Source organism: Antechinus flavipes, chromosome 1 (assembly GCF_016432865.1).
Source record: "Antechinus flavipes isolate AdamAnt ecotype Samford, QLD, Australia chromosome 1, AdamAnt_v2, whole genome shotgun sequence".
NCBI lineage: Eukaryota > Metazoa > Chordata > Mammalia > Dasyuromorphia > Dasyuridae > Antechinus > Antechinus flavipes.
Genome location: NC_067398.1, coordinates 648,177,139 through 648,190,499, shown reverse-complemented (window position 1 = coordinate 648,190,499; position 13,361 = coordinate 648,177,139). Strand labels below are relative to the sequence as shown.

At 42.7% G+C, this 13,361-nt stretch overlaps 1 protein-coding gene across 2 annotated transcripts; it reads right to left on the bottom strand.

Moving 5' to 3' along the window:
* Window positions 1-4,706: 4,706 nt before the first annotated feature.
* C1H8orf82 (chromosome 1 C8orf82 homolog) lies at window positions 4,707-7,985 on the bottom strand. Of its 2 annotated transcripts, none has more exons than XM_051971251.1 (3): window positions 7,761-7,985; window positions 6,538-6,586; window positions 4,707-5,782 (listed from the first exon to the last, which is right to left on the bottom strand). In XM_051971251.1, the coding sequence occupies exons 1-3, from the start codon at window positions 7,929-7,931 to the stop codon at window positions 5,337-5,339; spliced, it is 666 nt and encodes a 221-aa protein (XP_051827211.1). In that variant the 5' UTR covers window positions 7,932-7,985; the 3' UTR covers window positions 4,707-5,336. The 2 variants fall into 2 exon arrangements, with proteins under 2 accessions (XP_051827211.1, XP_051827212.1); XM_051971252.1 differs by having other exon boundaries at window positions 6,538-7,548; window positions 7,761-7,859.
* Between the last annotated feature and the right edge of the window lie 5,376 nt (window positions 7,986-13,361).

The following is a 13,361-nucleotide window of genomic DNA, read 5'->3' as shown; positions in this document are numbered from 1 at the left end:
CATCAAAGAGTGTAAAGTCGAATTGAGTGTTGGGGAGAAATGAATATCTAAGGGAAAGGGACTGATGGGCCTGGAATTCCTCCTTTCATATTTGGGGTCTCTTTCCTCCTCTATAAATCCCCCGTCCAAAGCTGACAAAATATTTAGAGGGAGAAGAGAGGAAACATTCAGAGGCTACCTCCATAGATCTGCAGATTCTACTAAGATTAAAGATATAAAGAAAGAAAAACACTCACAAAACTATAGAAAGCCCGTGTGAAATATAGATATTTGGATACATGCATTTGCAGTTGTGCAGAGGGAAAAAAATAAGGATACAGATGTGCACATGGTAATACACTGCCTTCTTCAAAGATTGTTGTGAAAAATAGCGTTTTTATGTTTTCAAAGTACCTTTCCCACAAGTAGAACAAATTGTTTTTCACATTTTAAAGATAAGAAAAGTGAGACTCAGAGATAGCAAGTCACTTCTCTCAGGGTCATACAGCTAGTGACAGAACTGAAAATTAGAATCCAGGTCACAGGAACATAAATCTAGAACTGGAAGAGACCTTGGAGATTATTAAGTCTAACTTTCTTATTTTAAAGATTGGAAACTGACATACAAAGAGGTTGAACAATTTGTCCAATTTCAAAATGTAATATAGCAGAGCCAGAATTTGAAACCAGATCTTCTGATTTCACATCCAGCATTCTTTCCACTGAACAAGTAGGTTTTTAAACTAAGATTTAATTTTTTCCTATTAACAGAAATGTATCTTTCCACTTCTTCCTCCCATTGGAAAAAAGAAAAAAAACCCTTGTGATGACTATACAGTCAAGAAAAATGAATTCCCACATTGAATATATTTTAAAAAATTGTCTCATTCTGTATCCTAAGTCCATTATCTCTCCATCAGCAGGTTGGCAGCAAGCTTTGCAATAATGGCTAGTCATTGCATCCATCAGAGGTCTTAAATCTTTTAAAGTTGTTTCATTTTAGTTATTGTGTAAACCATTTTAATCTGCTCACTTCCTTCTGCATCAAGTCATACAAGTCTTGCTATGTTTCATTGAAACTATTCCTTTCATAATTGTTTATGGTGCAATTCCATATCACTCATATGTTTCAATTTATTAATTCATTTCTTAATTGATGATGGGTACCCCCCTTAGTTTCCAGTTGCCACTATAAAAAGAGTTGCTCAATTTGTTGAAGATAGAAGATAGAAGATTTTCTTCTTTCTTTGATCTCTTTGGGGTATTGGATCTAGTACTGATATTTTTGGGTCAATGGATACGTCATCTAGTGACTTTTCAAGCATAGTTCCACATTGCTTTCTTGTATAGTTAAATCATTTTACAATTTTACCAACTAAGCGTAAAAGCCTCTTTTCTGCAGGTCCTCTGAGACTTGGCATGCTCCCTGATCTTTTTTTGGCAACTTTGCTAATTGAATGGGTTTAAGGTGGAAATTCAGAGTTCCTTTAATTTAAATGTTTCAGATTACTAGTTAGTCTTCTTTTTAAAACAATTTCTTCAAACTGTTATCTTTTGACCATATATCAATTGTCAGATGGCTCTTTTTCTTATAATTATGAATCAGTTCTCTCTTTGAAATGAGAACTACAGGGGCAGCTAGGTGGCGCAGTGGACAGAGCACCAGCCTTGAAGTCAGGAGGGACCTGAGTTCAAATGTGACCTTGGACACTTAACACTTCTTAGCGGTGTGATCCTGGGCAAGTCACTTAATACCAATTGCCTCAGGAAAAAAAAAAAAAAAGGAAAAAACCCACCTTTATTAGAAAAAAATCTCTTCCCCACCCAGTTATCTACTTCCTTTTAAATTTTAGATGAAATGGCTGTGTAAAACCTTAATGTTCTCTCATTCCAATTCTTGTTTGGTCAGTTCATTTCCTGTTCATAGATCCTTACTCCACTAATATATGCTTCCTTTTTTTGGTCTAAGTCACATACCTTTTTTATCTTTTGTTGTTGTATTTTTTTTTTTTTTTTTGCAAGTAATGGGTGGCTTGGCTCAGTAATGGGATTCTTAAGTATATGAAACTCTATGGATTGCATTTGCTTCTCATTGTTGTGAATTTATTTCACTGACCAATCTTATCAAAATCAAATCACTTTGAGGATCACTGCTCTATGCTATAGTTTAGGATCTGGTATACCTAGCTTCCTTACTACTTTTCTTCATCATTTCTTTTTTTATTTTTCCACCTGAATTTTGTGACCTCTCCCCCTTCCCCCTGCCTCTCCAGCTCTATAAAGCATCCTTTGGTAACCTAATCGATGGCATTGATTTATGTATCATTGTCATTTTTATTATGTCTACCCATGAATTAGCTGACTTCCCCCCTCCCTCTATTATTTAGGCCAATCTTTTGTTTCTACAAATAGTACTTTGTAATTGTATTCATATAGTCTTTATGTGCCTTGATAAGTAGCCTCCCAGCAGTTATTTTAAATGGAATTTATTTCTTCTTGCAGTGTTTTATTGCTAATATACATATACCAATTGATTACAAGATACACAAAGCCATGGAGTAATTTTCATTTTTGTATCCCCAGCACTTAGTCTTTGCCCATAGAAGGAATTGTTTGGTGGATTGAGAAAAAAATCATTATACTATCTTGTGCTTCTGTATGGAGCCCTACCTCTATTTCTAGGGATTTTTCCATTAAATTAGTGCTTTGTAAACTATAAAGTGCTATATAAATTAGTGCTTTAAGAGGCATTTTGGTATGGTGAAAAGAACAATGGACTTCGGAGTCAGATGCCCTTACTATTCATAAGGCTGTAAGTTACTTTTCTCTGAAATCTTCGTTTCCTCATTTTACAAATGAGGAAAATTATTTCACACTTCTATTAAAACCCTCTTCCTATGATTCCTCAGACGGTCAGAGGTATACAAATTCTGCAAAGTCTTACTAAGCTAGACTCTTAAGTACAGTTCTGATGAAGATTATGTGCCTGATCTTTGCGCACCAGTCGAGTGGTGAAAGTTCTTCATAAGATGGTTGGCCCCTGAGGGATGAATTTTTTGGTTTTAGCAATTCAGGAAGAAACATTTACTAAGATGTGGAAACTGAAGCAATCGCTACTGGTGAAAGGAGGACCCAATTAGATCACTGACTATAAGAGGCCCTGTTCTGAATATTCCAATAGCCAGAGTTCTCTCCCCAAAATAATCTCTTATTAAAAGACTTTTGAAATACTGAAGCGACTAATATTTGCACTCCTTCCTTCTGGGGCTATTGATTGTGACGAAAATGCTGAATTAGAGCTTTTGTTCTCATTTTGCTGATAAAAAGGTGTACAGAGATCTGTATGCATACATATTTTCTGATAGAACTCATAGTCCTAAAAGGTGCTTTGGAAATCACATTGGTATGCACAGAGTGGAATGAAGTTCTGCTAGAGCAGCTCTGGGCTTAGTTATATAATCTTCCACTCTCACATCTCATCTTCACTGGTTTTCTCATACTGACAAACTTTAACTGTGGATTACTTCCATCATAGACACTTGTAATTTAACTTCAACTGGGCTGATATATGTTATTCCTCCCTAATTCATTATCCCACTCTTCATGATTCTAAACCTCTATTTTCCATTCTCTTTCCCACACTATATCCTTCCTCCATCCTCTTAGCTGAAGTTTTCATCTTATAATTTACACCTTCTTTCCAAAAAAAGCCATTTGCCCCAGCACCCTTTCCTCTCAACCATCCGGCATCACCTGCCAGTATTTCTTGCTTTCTTCAATCTTCAATGAAGAGTGGGGTCCTTTTCATACTAAGACCAATACTTCACCAGGTACCCTTGATCTCATTCCTGTTTTCCTCAGAAAACTGTCTCCCACTCCCACCTTTAATCACTCCCATTACTTTCTTATTTATAAATACACCCAAGTCCCTATTCTCAAAAATCCCTTCCATCAATGCTGCATTCCTCTCCTTTTCTTAACTGGATTCTGGAAATTCTATCACTTGGATCCTCAGTTTCCTCTCTTCTAAACCCTCTGTAATATGGCTCTGACTTCATCACACAACTGAAATTGCTCTCTCCAAAGTTACCAAGAGTCTCTTAAACCAGAGTCAAACCCAAATGTTTGATCCAGTACTGTTCTCTCTTCTTCGTGGATATTTGTCTTCTCTTTGAGTTTTGGGAACACTGCCCTGTCCCGGTTCTCCCACCAACCCCATCTCCTGTGCTGGAGGACCCTCATTCCCAGCAAAGCCCTGTAGGTGCTCCACATAACTTCCTGGGTCTTCTCTTTTCTCTCAAAACTCTCACTTGGTGACCTCATCAGATCAAGGGAGAGGATATATGCAAAACTGCCAAGTACTGTATCATTGCTGCTTTTTGTCCATGGGTTTAAGTTTCACATAAAAACATTACTCTGTTCAGTGTTTCCAGACCAAGCCTCTCTTCTTCACTTCTGGTTTTGACACTACCATGCTTCCCATTTCCGAGGTGTGCAACCTTAGTCTATATACCCAATTGGCTGTCAAATTTTGTCATTTTTATCTCCACATCTCTTGGATACAATTTCTTCCTTCTACTCACACAAGCATCCCTTCCAAAACCACTTTCTATTTTGTATTTTTATATTTCAGTCTTGTCTTTGTATTCCTACTACCATGGCACAGCAATCAGTGTTTTGGGGGAGGGAGGGCATGAGTAATTAGGGCAATCAGGAGAGACATAATGTTGATTTTAAGCTCCACGAGAGCAAACTGTTCTTTTTAATGTTTGTATCTTTAGTGCTCAGAACAGGGCCTAGCATGTAGCAGTCACAATGTTTTTGGCATTTAACTGAATTCAGGTGTGTAGAGCATGAACCTGAACCACCCCTGCTTCCATCCTCAGGAAGAAGTGGCAGAGGCCCAAGGTGTTTACATAGGGACAGGATGAAGGCCTTTTCCTTTAAGGCCTTGTCACTCAGTCCTCTTGGCACACTACAACAGGACTCTTTGTCCTTCTATCCCACAGCTCCCCAAGGTCATTCCTGAATCCCCACTGCTGGGAGAACGCCCTGGTTCTAACCCTTCTACTCTATCCTGTTCTCCTTCCCTTGATCAATGGGCCGTCAAAACCTCAGTAACCAAAAGACAATAAGCACATCACAGGAAGGACTTTCTCTTAATCCTTATTAGGAAGCTTTAGCTCTAGGACTCATCTTTGCTAAGGCTCTCCTTCCACTGTCCTCAGCACCAGCAACCTTGGGACCTTAGGCCGGTCATGTCCCTGAACGTTACTATCTGTTTGGACCCCCACCTTCCTGACGTCCACATTCCTGAGCCAGAGGAAGACAGCAGGTGAAGAAGGGGGTACAATGCTTCAGGGCCCACAGGATTTAGGAAAGAGGGATGCAAGGTCCATGGTTAGAGGGTATTTCTGGCCTTGCCACAAGATATGGGTGGGCAGGGTGGCCCCTCCCGGTGGGTACTGGAAGCAGCTACTGAGCTCAAAGGCCAGGGAAGAGCGGACCAGCCCCACACCACCAGCCGGTTTGGGCGCTGGGTGATAGAGCCGTCCGTTGGCAGGGAGGGGCATCAGTCGGGCAGGTTCGAAGGGTACAGCCAGGGCCTCCCCCGCTCCCCCATAGGACAGGCGTGTGGATCCTGGGCCATCTTCCAGCAGGTGTGTGAAGACCACAGGGAGATCGTCACAGCGCACAAAGTTGTGTTCACGACCACAAAGTGAGATGAAGGGAAAGGCATCTTCATAGCGACCACTTTGGTTCTTCCTCAGGCGGGTGAAGAAGAAGACCAGGAACTTCTGGTCTGCAGGGTAGAGGATATGGTGGTTAGAAAGCCCCTAAATGAAAGAGGGAGAGGGAGTCACAAAATCAAAGAATACTGGAGTGTGAAGATGATCTAGTCCAATCCTCTTATCTTAAGTCTGTTAAAGCTAAAGGCTCAGGTGGGGAAGAAATTCACCTGAAATCACATGGCTGAGTCTTGGCAGTGGGAAGATGAGGGAAGGGCAGGGGAAAGAGTCAGGCTGGCTGGGCACTGGGAGAGATCGCCATTATTACTGAAGCCTGTGCTGCCCAAAGGGGAGCCTGCCTGCTGCGGGGGGAAATCTGGATTTAAATCCTGCCTCTTCTATAATGTGTATAATTTTGGGCGAGACTTGAACTTGTTGGAACCCCTGTTTTCTCCTCTGTAAAATGAGGTGTTGGATTACAACAGCCAAGGTCCCTTAAATCCTGTCAGGGTCAGTCTTTCCCTCACCTCCTCAGGAAGTGGATGCTCTTAGCCAATATAATTATTTCTCCCATTTCAGGCAGACATGAGTCTGGGGAAAATGAGAGAGGCCAGTTTCTTGAGATTCATCTGCCTTGGAAGGGACCCTGAAAAGATCAGACCCAACACTCATTGGTGCTGAAAGCCAGGAGCTCACTCTCATCATCTTCAGAAAAAGGGAATAGGGAAGGGAGCAGGAGTCCTGGGAAGAGACCTGCGTTCACCAACAGATGAAGTGGGTCTCAGTGTCCTGATGGGTTCAGAGAGGCCTGGGAGTAGGTGGTTGATACCTTTGAAACAGGTGATAAAATTCTTCACTTTAGCATCATCCAGGAAAAGCTGCAGGACAGGCAGGAGAGAGATAGAGAAAGAGGAGTAAGAGGTGGACTCCCCCATCTTAGGGAGCAGGGTAGTGGTGATCCTGCAGTGTGCCCTGTGCACGCAGGAACATGCAGGGACGCACATGTGCATGTCCTGGCATTTGTGTGTATCCACGTGGCTTTTGCAATACTATTTTACTGCCTTTTCAGGCCCTGCTGCTAATTCCCCACAGGGGTTGGATGGCATTTTTCTCTTTGCATCTCCAGTGTCCATCATATTGCACTTGACTATTTCAAGGAGCTCTATGATCATGTTAACGAGGTATTCTTTCCCCTGTGCAAATTACAACACACCTGCACCTTTTCATCTCTGCATTTCTTTTATGTGCATGTACACCCAGAGACCCTCCACAGGGGACACCTTCTTCTTCATGCTTTGAGATTTTATGGGCACTGTCTGTTGTTATCTCTCGCTTTTGCAACTACCCTATCCCTTTTCTTGGATGTTATCCCTTACATCCTATTTTGGACACAGAGCCCGTTGGGAAGTCTGCTTCTCCATGTCAAGCAATCTCATTGCTCTTTGATTCTTCCAAAATTGTGGTGTCCCGAGATTCTCAACCACGCAGCATTATTGGAAGCGCACTGGGGTTAAAAGGAGGGGTTTATGTGTGGGAGAAAGCAACTCGGGACCCCTGAAAGTCCCACGGGCGTTTCCCTTCTCAAACGGCTGTGATTCTGGGTCTGGTTTTACGGCCCGATGAGCTTCCTCGGGCGAGCCGAGCGTCAGTGTGAACCGCAGGCCTCCCGCTGGCTTTGGGCTCCCCGAGGCTGGTCTCATTGGGCAGGCCCCGGCCTATCCTGGAGGACTGAGCCGGAGAGCGCGCTTTCCTCCTCAGGCCGGCCGAGCGGGGCCGCCCACTTTACGCAGTTTGCTAATTAAGGCTGGTGCAGGACACTTTCCGGACAGCTCTCAGGTGCCTAACAAACGAGCACGGAATCAAGCGCCCGAACAAGCCGCGCGTCCGCAGGGGCTGTAACACTCATCGCCTGAGTACCTACCGAACAAACCGCGCCACCCGCTGGGAGCCTTCTCCCCGGAGCATCTCGGCGGGGCCCCGCCCCTTCCTCCTCCTCTTCCCCCCGCCTCCCCCGCTTTCCTCTCCTCCCCATTCCCCGCCGCCCCGGTTCACCTGGCCTTGGTGGTCGATGTAGTAGAAATACTCGCGGGTTTTCGGCTCTGGGCTCTGGCCCTGGGTGTAGGAGGGACCCTCGCTGCTGGCTGCCCGGGCCCCGACCCCGCGAAAAAAGGCCAAGGGCAGGGCCCCAGCTCGGAGCCTGAGGCCGCCACTCACCGGCAACATCCTGCCGCAGCTTGACCCGAGTCGGATGTGGCCCGGCTTCCCGAGCCGGAAGTTGCCGGTCGGTCACGGATGGGGAGGTGGGGGCGGTGCTGTGGGAGCACTTGTCTCCCGGCCGCGGACACCCGTTGGTCTGGAGTTCCGGGGGGAAGGGGAGGAGAGAAGCGACCTGGAACGTCGGGACTTGGCCGGTCTCGGTTGTTGGCGATATTCTGAGTCTGTTTACATGGCATGTGCCCCTCAATAAAACTCATCGTACCTTGATTTGATGTTTTGGAAATTAACGGTGTTTCAAGATTTACCTCTCAGGGCCAGTTTGCTCATTTACAAAATGCAGGGGGGAGGACGTAGTCATTTGGCGTTTATTAAGTGCCCACCGTGGCGGGTGGCCTGGAGACCCACGAGGTGCCTTCTAGCTGCCAATCCGTGGTGCACGAAACGTGACCAGAATCTTTTTCACTCTGGAGAAGCGGCGGTTTCTGGAGCCTGAGCTGTCCCACCATATACCATGGAGCCGGTCTTCTGGAATGCCTACTGCCCCCTCCCCTCTTCCCCCCTCCATCCCTGCCCCTCAACCCCACCCACAGGTAACAGAATCTGGCTTAACTAGCAGGGCCCAACTATCTAGCTCTTCGGCCTCAGTTTGAAGAGATGATCCCTTAGGTCCCTTCAAATCCGTCTACGAGGGTAGATCTTTTACAGATTGGCAGCCCCTTTGTGCAGACTGATGGCTGAGCTAGGTAGGGCTCCAGGTCTTCTGATTCCTCATCTTGAGCTGCTTTCATTGTGTCATTTTCTCCTTTGCTTCAGTTTCTGATAAGAAACTTCCTCATCGAGGCCAAATCTTGCATAAGCATCCTTGATAACATTTCCTCCCTGTCTCCAGTAGATCAATGCCAGTAATTTTCAATTTGCCCATCTACTAGTTCCTGCCCTACTGCCTCTTCCATCCTCAAAAAAACCTAACTAGATCATATTAGAAAGGAGACAGCACTGAGCCTAAAGTCAGGAAGAGGAGAGTTAAAATCTGGGTCTGTACTTACTAAGTAGTATGGCCAAGTCACTTAACCGGTTTGCTTTAATCCCCTGGAGAAGGAAATGGCAAATTACTTCAGTATTTTTGCCAAAAAAGTTTTAAAAAATGCAAAAAACAAAACCCAACAAAAAGTTAACCTCCCCCCCAAAAAAACCAAACTCATGGACAGTATGGGGTCCAGAGGGTCGTGAAGAGTTGGATAACAACAATCTCAGCTCTTTCCCTTTTCAGCTAAGGCCCTTGCAAAGGCTGTTTATAGTTGGTTTCACCTCGTCCCAGTATTCTCTTTTCCACTCCTCTGTAATTTGGCTTCCAGTCTCACCACTTTTGCAAAATTAATAAAGATCCCTTAATGCTGAATCTGTCTTGGTCCTGCTTGCCCTCTGGGCTGTATTTGACACCGTTTATTGCCCTTTCTTCAGACTCTCCTCTGTGGCTTTTTAGAATATTTCTTGATCCTGGTTGTCAGATCCCTCATTTTCCTGTCTCCCTCTCTAGAGTATAATGCCCTCCCCCTATTTGTTTCTTAAAACAAACCACGATTTCCTTCAAGATTCAGCTCAAGGACCACCTTCTTCACAGAGCCTTTCCTGTCTACTTTGGTGTCCCCAGTGTTGAGCACAGTATTAATATCCAACCTCCCTTCTCTCCCCCTCCGCATTCCAAAACTTCTCCTTCTACATCCTTCCTTCTAAGCCCAGGTTCTTTTCTACTGTTACTGCTCTAGGCTAACGGTTGACTGGCTGCCTAAAGAGGGACCCAAGTTAATCCAGGTAGTTGATCTATCTTTACAGCCTGGGAAGGAGGAAGTTAATAAGAGAACAAAACTAGAGAGGGAAGTTTTTTTCCCTTCTTACAGGAGAAGTTTTTGAAGTTTTTCCAGAGAGGAAGAGAGGAGTATTTCCTTGAGATGTGAAACCAAGGTGGGAGCATGTTAGTCTTAGGGGGTTACATTTGAAGTTACCTTTTTAAAATTCAAGACTCCAAGAGAAGCAGATGAACTCTACAAGGACAAGGGAAGAGTTTTGACTAAATGGATTCTCACTTTGGTCACTACAAGGTTGAGAAAAAACAAAGATTGTGATGGTCTTTCTCCCCTTGCTTCAGCTGTGTGAGAATCTGGATTGTTTAAATTGTCCTTTTATTCTATGAAAGACTGAATTTGATGGATAATTTTATTTCTCATTAACACCTATGACTGATTCTGCCTTTACATTTCTTGGTGTCCCTTTTGTTTGGAGCATGAGGCATAGAACATCTTTGGGAAGCTAGAGAGACCTTTATAATCAGAATTGGGCTTTCAGCCCACTGTTGCAGTGTTTTTTTTTTTTTTTTTGCTAACTTGTATAATCACAAATCATTTCAGATCCACCTTTCCAAGGGCAAAATTATTATAAAACAGAGTCCTCTGAAAATCTGTCTCATTAGACATAAGCCCAATTCATTTCCTAAAACCTATTAATTGGTTGATAAACAGAAAGTCTGAATTTGAATCATTATTTTTTGGTGCTAGCTCTGTGACTTTGAATCTCCATTTACTTGTCTGTAAAAAAGCAGGCTGGATTGGATTAAACTTAAAATTACTGCAATTGACAAGATTAGAATAGAAGCAATAAGCTGGGAAAATTTTTTTTATATCCAAGGATTCCGATAAAGGTTTCATTTCTAAAATACATAATTGACTTAAATTTATAAGTATTCAAGTCATTCCCCAATATAAATGGTCAAAGGATATGAACAGTTTTCAGATGTATTTCTAGTCATATGAAAAAATGCTCTGATTAATCACTGTTGATCAGAGAAATGCAAATTAAGACAACTCTGAGGTACTGCTACGCACCTCTGAGACTGGCTGACAAGAAAAAATGATGAATGTTGAAGAGGATGTAGGGAAACTGGGACACTGATGCATTGTTGGTGGAGTTGTGAACTGATCCAATCACTCTGGACAGCAATTTGGAACTATGCTCAAAGGGCTATCAAATTGTGAATATCCTTTGATCCAGCAGTGTGTCTCCTGGGCCTGTATCCCAGAGAGACCTTAAAGAAGAAAAGGAGACCCACATGTGCAAAAATATTGATAGCAGCTCTTTTTGTGGTAGCAAGAAACTGGAAACTGTAAGGATGCCCATCAGTTGGAGAATGGCTGAATAAGTTATAATATTATGAATGTAATGGAATATAATTTTTCTATAAGAAATGGTGAACAGGCTGATCTCAGAAAAACCTGAATTTACATGACCTGATGCTAAGTGAAGTGAATGGAACCAAGGGACCATTGTATACAGCAAGATTATACGATGATTAATTCTGATGGATGTAGCTCTTTTCAAGAGGAAGATGTTTCAGGCTAGTTCCAATGATCTTATGAGGAGAGAGCCACCTGCACCCAGAGAGAGGGCTCTGGGGGCTGAATGTGGATCACAACATAGTATTTTTATCTTTTTTGTTATTGTTTGCTTGCATTTTGTTTTCTTATTTTTTTTCTTTTTGATCTGATTTTTCTTGTGCAGCATAATTGTAGAAGTATGTATATACAGAAGAATTGTACATGTTTAACATGGATTACATGCGATCAAGGGGAAGGGATGAGTGGAAGGGAGGGAAAAAATTTGGAACACAAGATTTTGTAAGGGTGAATGAAAATTATGTATGTTTTGGAAAAAAAGCTTTAAAACTTTAATAAAAAATAAATAAAATTACTGCAACCTTTAAGATTACTTTAAAGTCTATGAACCTTTGACTTGTGGATAGGCCATTCCTGGCATTCAAGAGATTCCCTGAGTTTCCCTCTAATGATGGCTCTTTTGGGCTTTCTATCTTTGTTAAAACTAAGAGGTACATTTCCTAATTAGAAATCCCATAGGAGTCCCACCAATTTCCCCAACACTCTCTTTTCTGATGCTGACATTTGTAGTGCTTCCATTAAAAGGTGGCCAATCTCTATTACCCACCAGTTCTCAAGGATTTAACTATCTCTATGCAGATGACAGAGACCTAAGAATATAGTTCCAGTCTCTCTTCTGAGCTTCAGTTCTGCCTTACCAATCATTATTTGATATTTCAAAATGATATCTGAGAGACATCTTAAAGTCAACATATCCAGACCTGTACTCATTACCTTTCCTTGCAAATTCTCTTCCAAACTTTCCAGTTTCTGTCCAATGTATCACTCTTTTCCAGGTTCACAACCTTAGCCTTTTCTGGAATCTTTATTTTCCCTCATCTCACATATCTAATTAGTTATTAATCTTGCTATTTCTACTTTCATAATCTTTCTTATCTGACCCCATTCAGTTACCTTACTTCAGACTCTCATCAACTCTTATACAAATGACAACAGCCTCCTAATTGTTCTTCTTGCCTCAAGTATTTATCTGTGACAGTACTGTAAATTGGGAGGACTGTATAGATCCTTGAGGAGGGTGGTGTCCCACAGGAAAAGTAGTAGTTATTTATTTAATACAAATATGCATTTTCCCCCTTTTTATTGGATTAAAACAGATGTCCTTCTTTACTTTGTATCCTTAGCCTGAGGTCAGGGGTGAGAGATATGTGTGCTAATGAAAGCCTTTTTTTTTTTTTTTTTTCCCCATGGAGACCTTACAAGAGTCAAATTTGGTTTGGGTGCAAAGCTATAAAATATATTATGGATAAGCCTCCAAGAATGAATGTGATTCATTTATTGTCACTGCAAGGATTATAATAATAAACCATATTTATATATATTAAGAAGGCTGACAAAGCACCATAGTGGAAAGATTGCTGGAATTGAAGCACTGTGCTCAAATCTGGCTCTACCACTTGGTAGCTATATAAGTCTGAGCAAGTCCTTTCTCTGAGTCTCAACTTCCCCTTTTAAAAATGGGGATAATATTTGTATTCAGCTAGCTCACAAAGCTCTGAGTTGTTATTGTATGCTGTCAGAATCTTGTGTTTGGCCTACAGTAAAATCCTACTCTTGTATCGTAGTTTCCTTATGATGCTTAGGGCAAGGAGGCCATTAAGTTTCCAAGTAACTCCGGCTTCCACGATCCCTATGAATCTACTTTGTAATTCCAGAGTGCTATGGAAACGAGCGACTATTTCTCACTCGGGTCAGCCCAGTTCAGCTGCGTCCTAAGGGGAAAAGGTAGCAAAGACAAGTGGATGACAGAGTGAGGGACGACAGCAGAGAGTGTCCATATGTATTTTATTCACACGACATGGAGCCGCCTCTACATGTCCATGCGTCATAATTACAGAGTTAGTCAGACGGTGGGGCTGTAGCCCTGGCCCTCCCTCCCCCCTCCCCCCACCTCACTGGAAGGGTGCATTCCTCCCCCTCCCCAGCATGGCTGGCCCAGTTCCTGAGATGGCTATCTGAGGAGGAATGGGAGGCTGAGGAAGGATGTTAC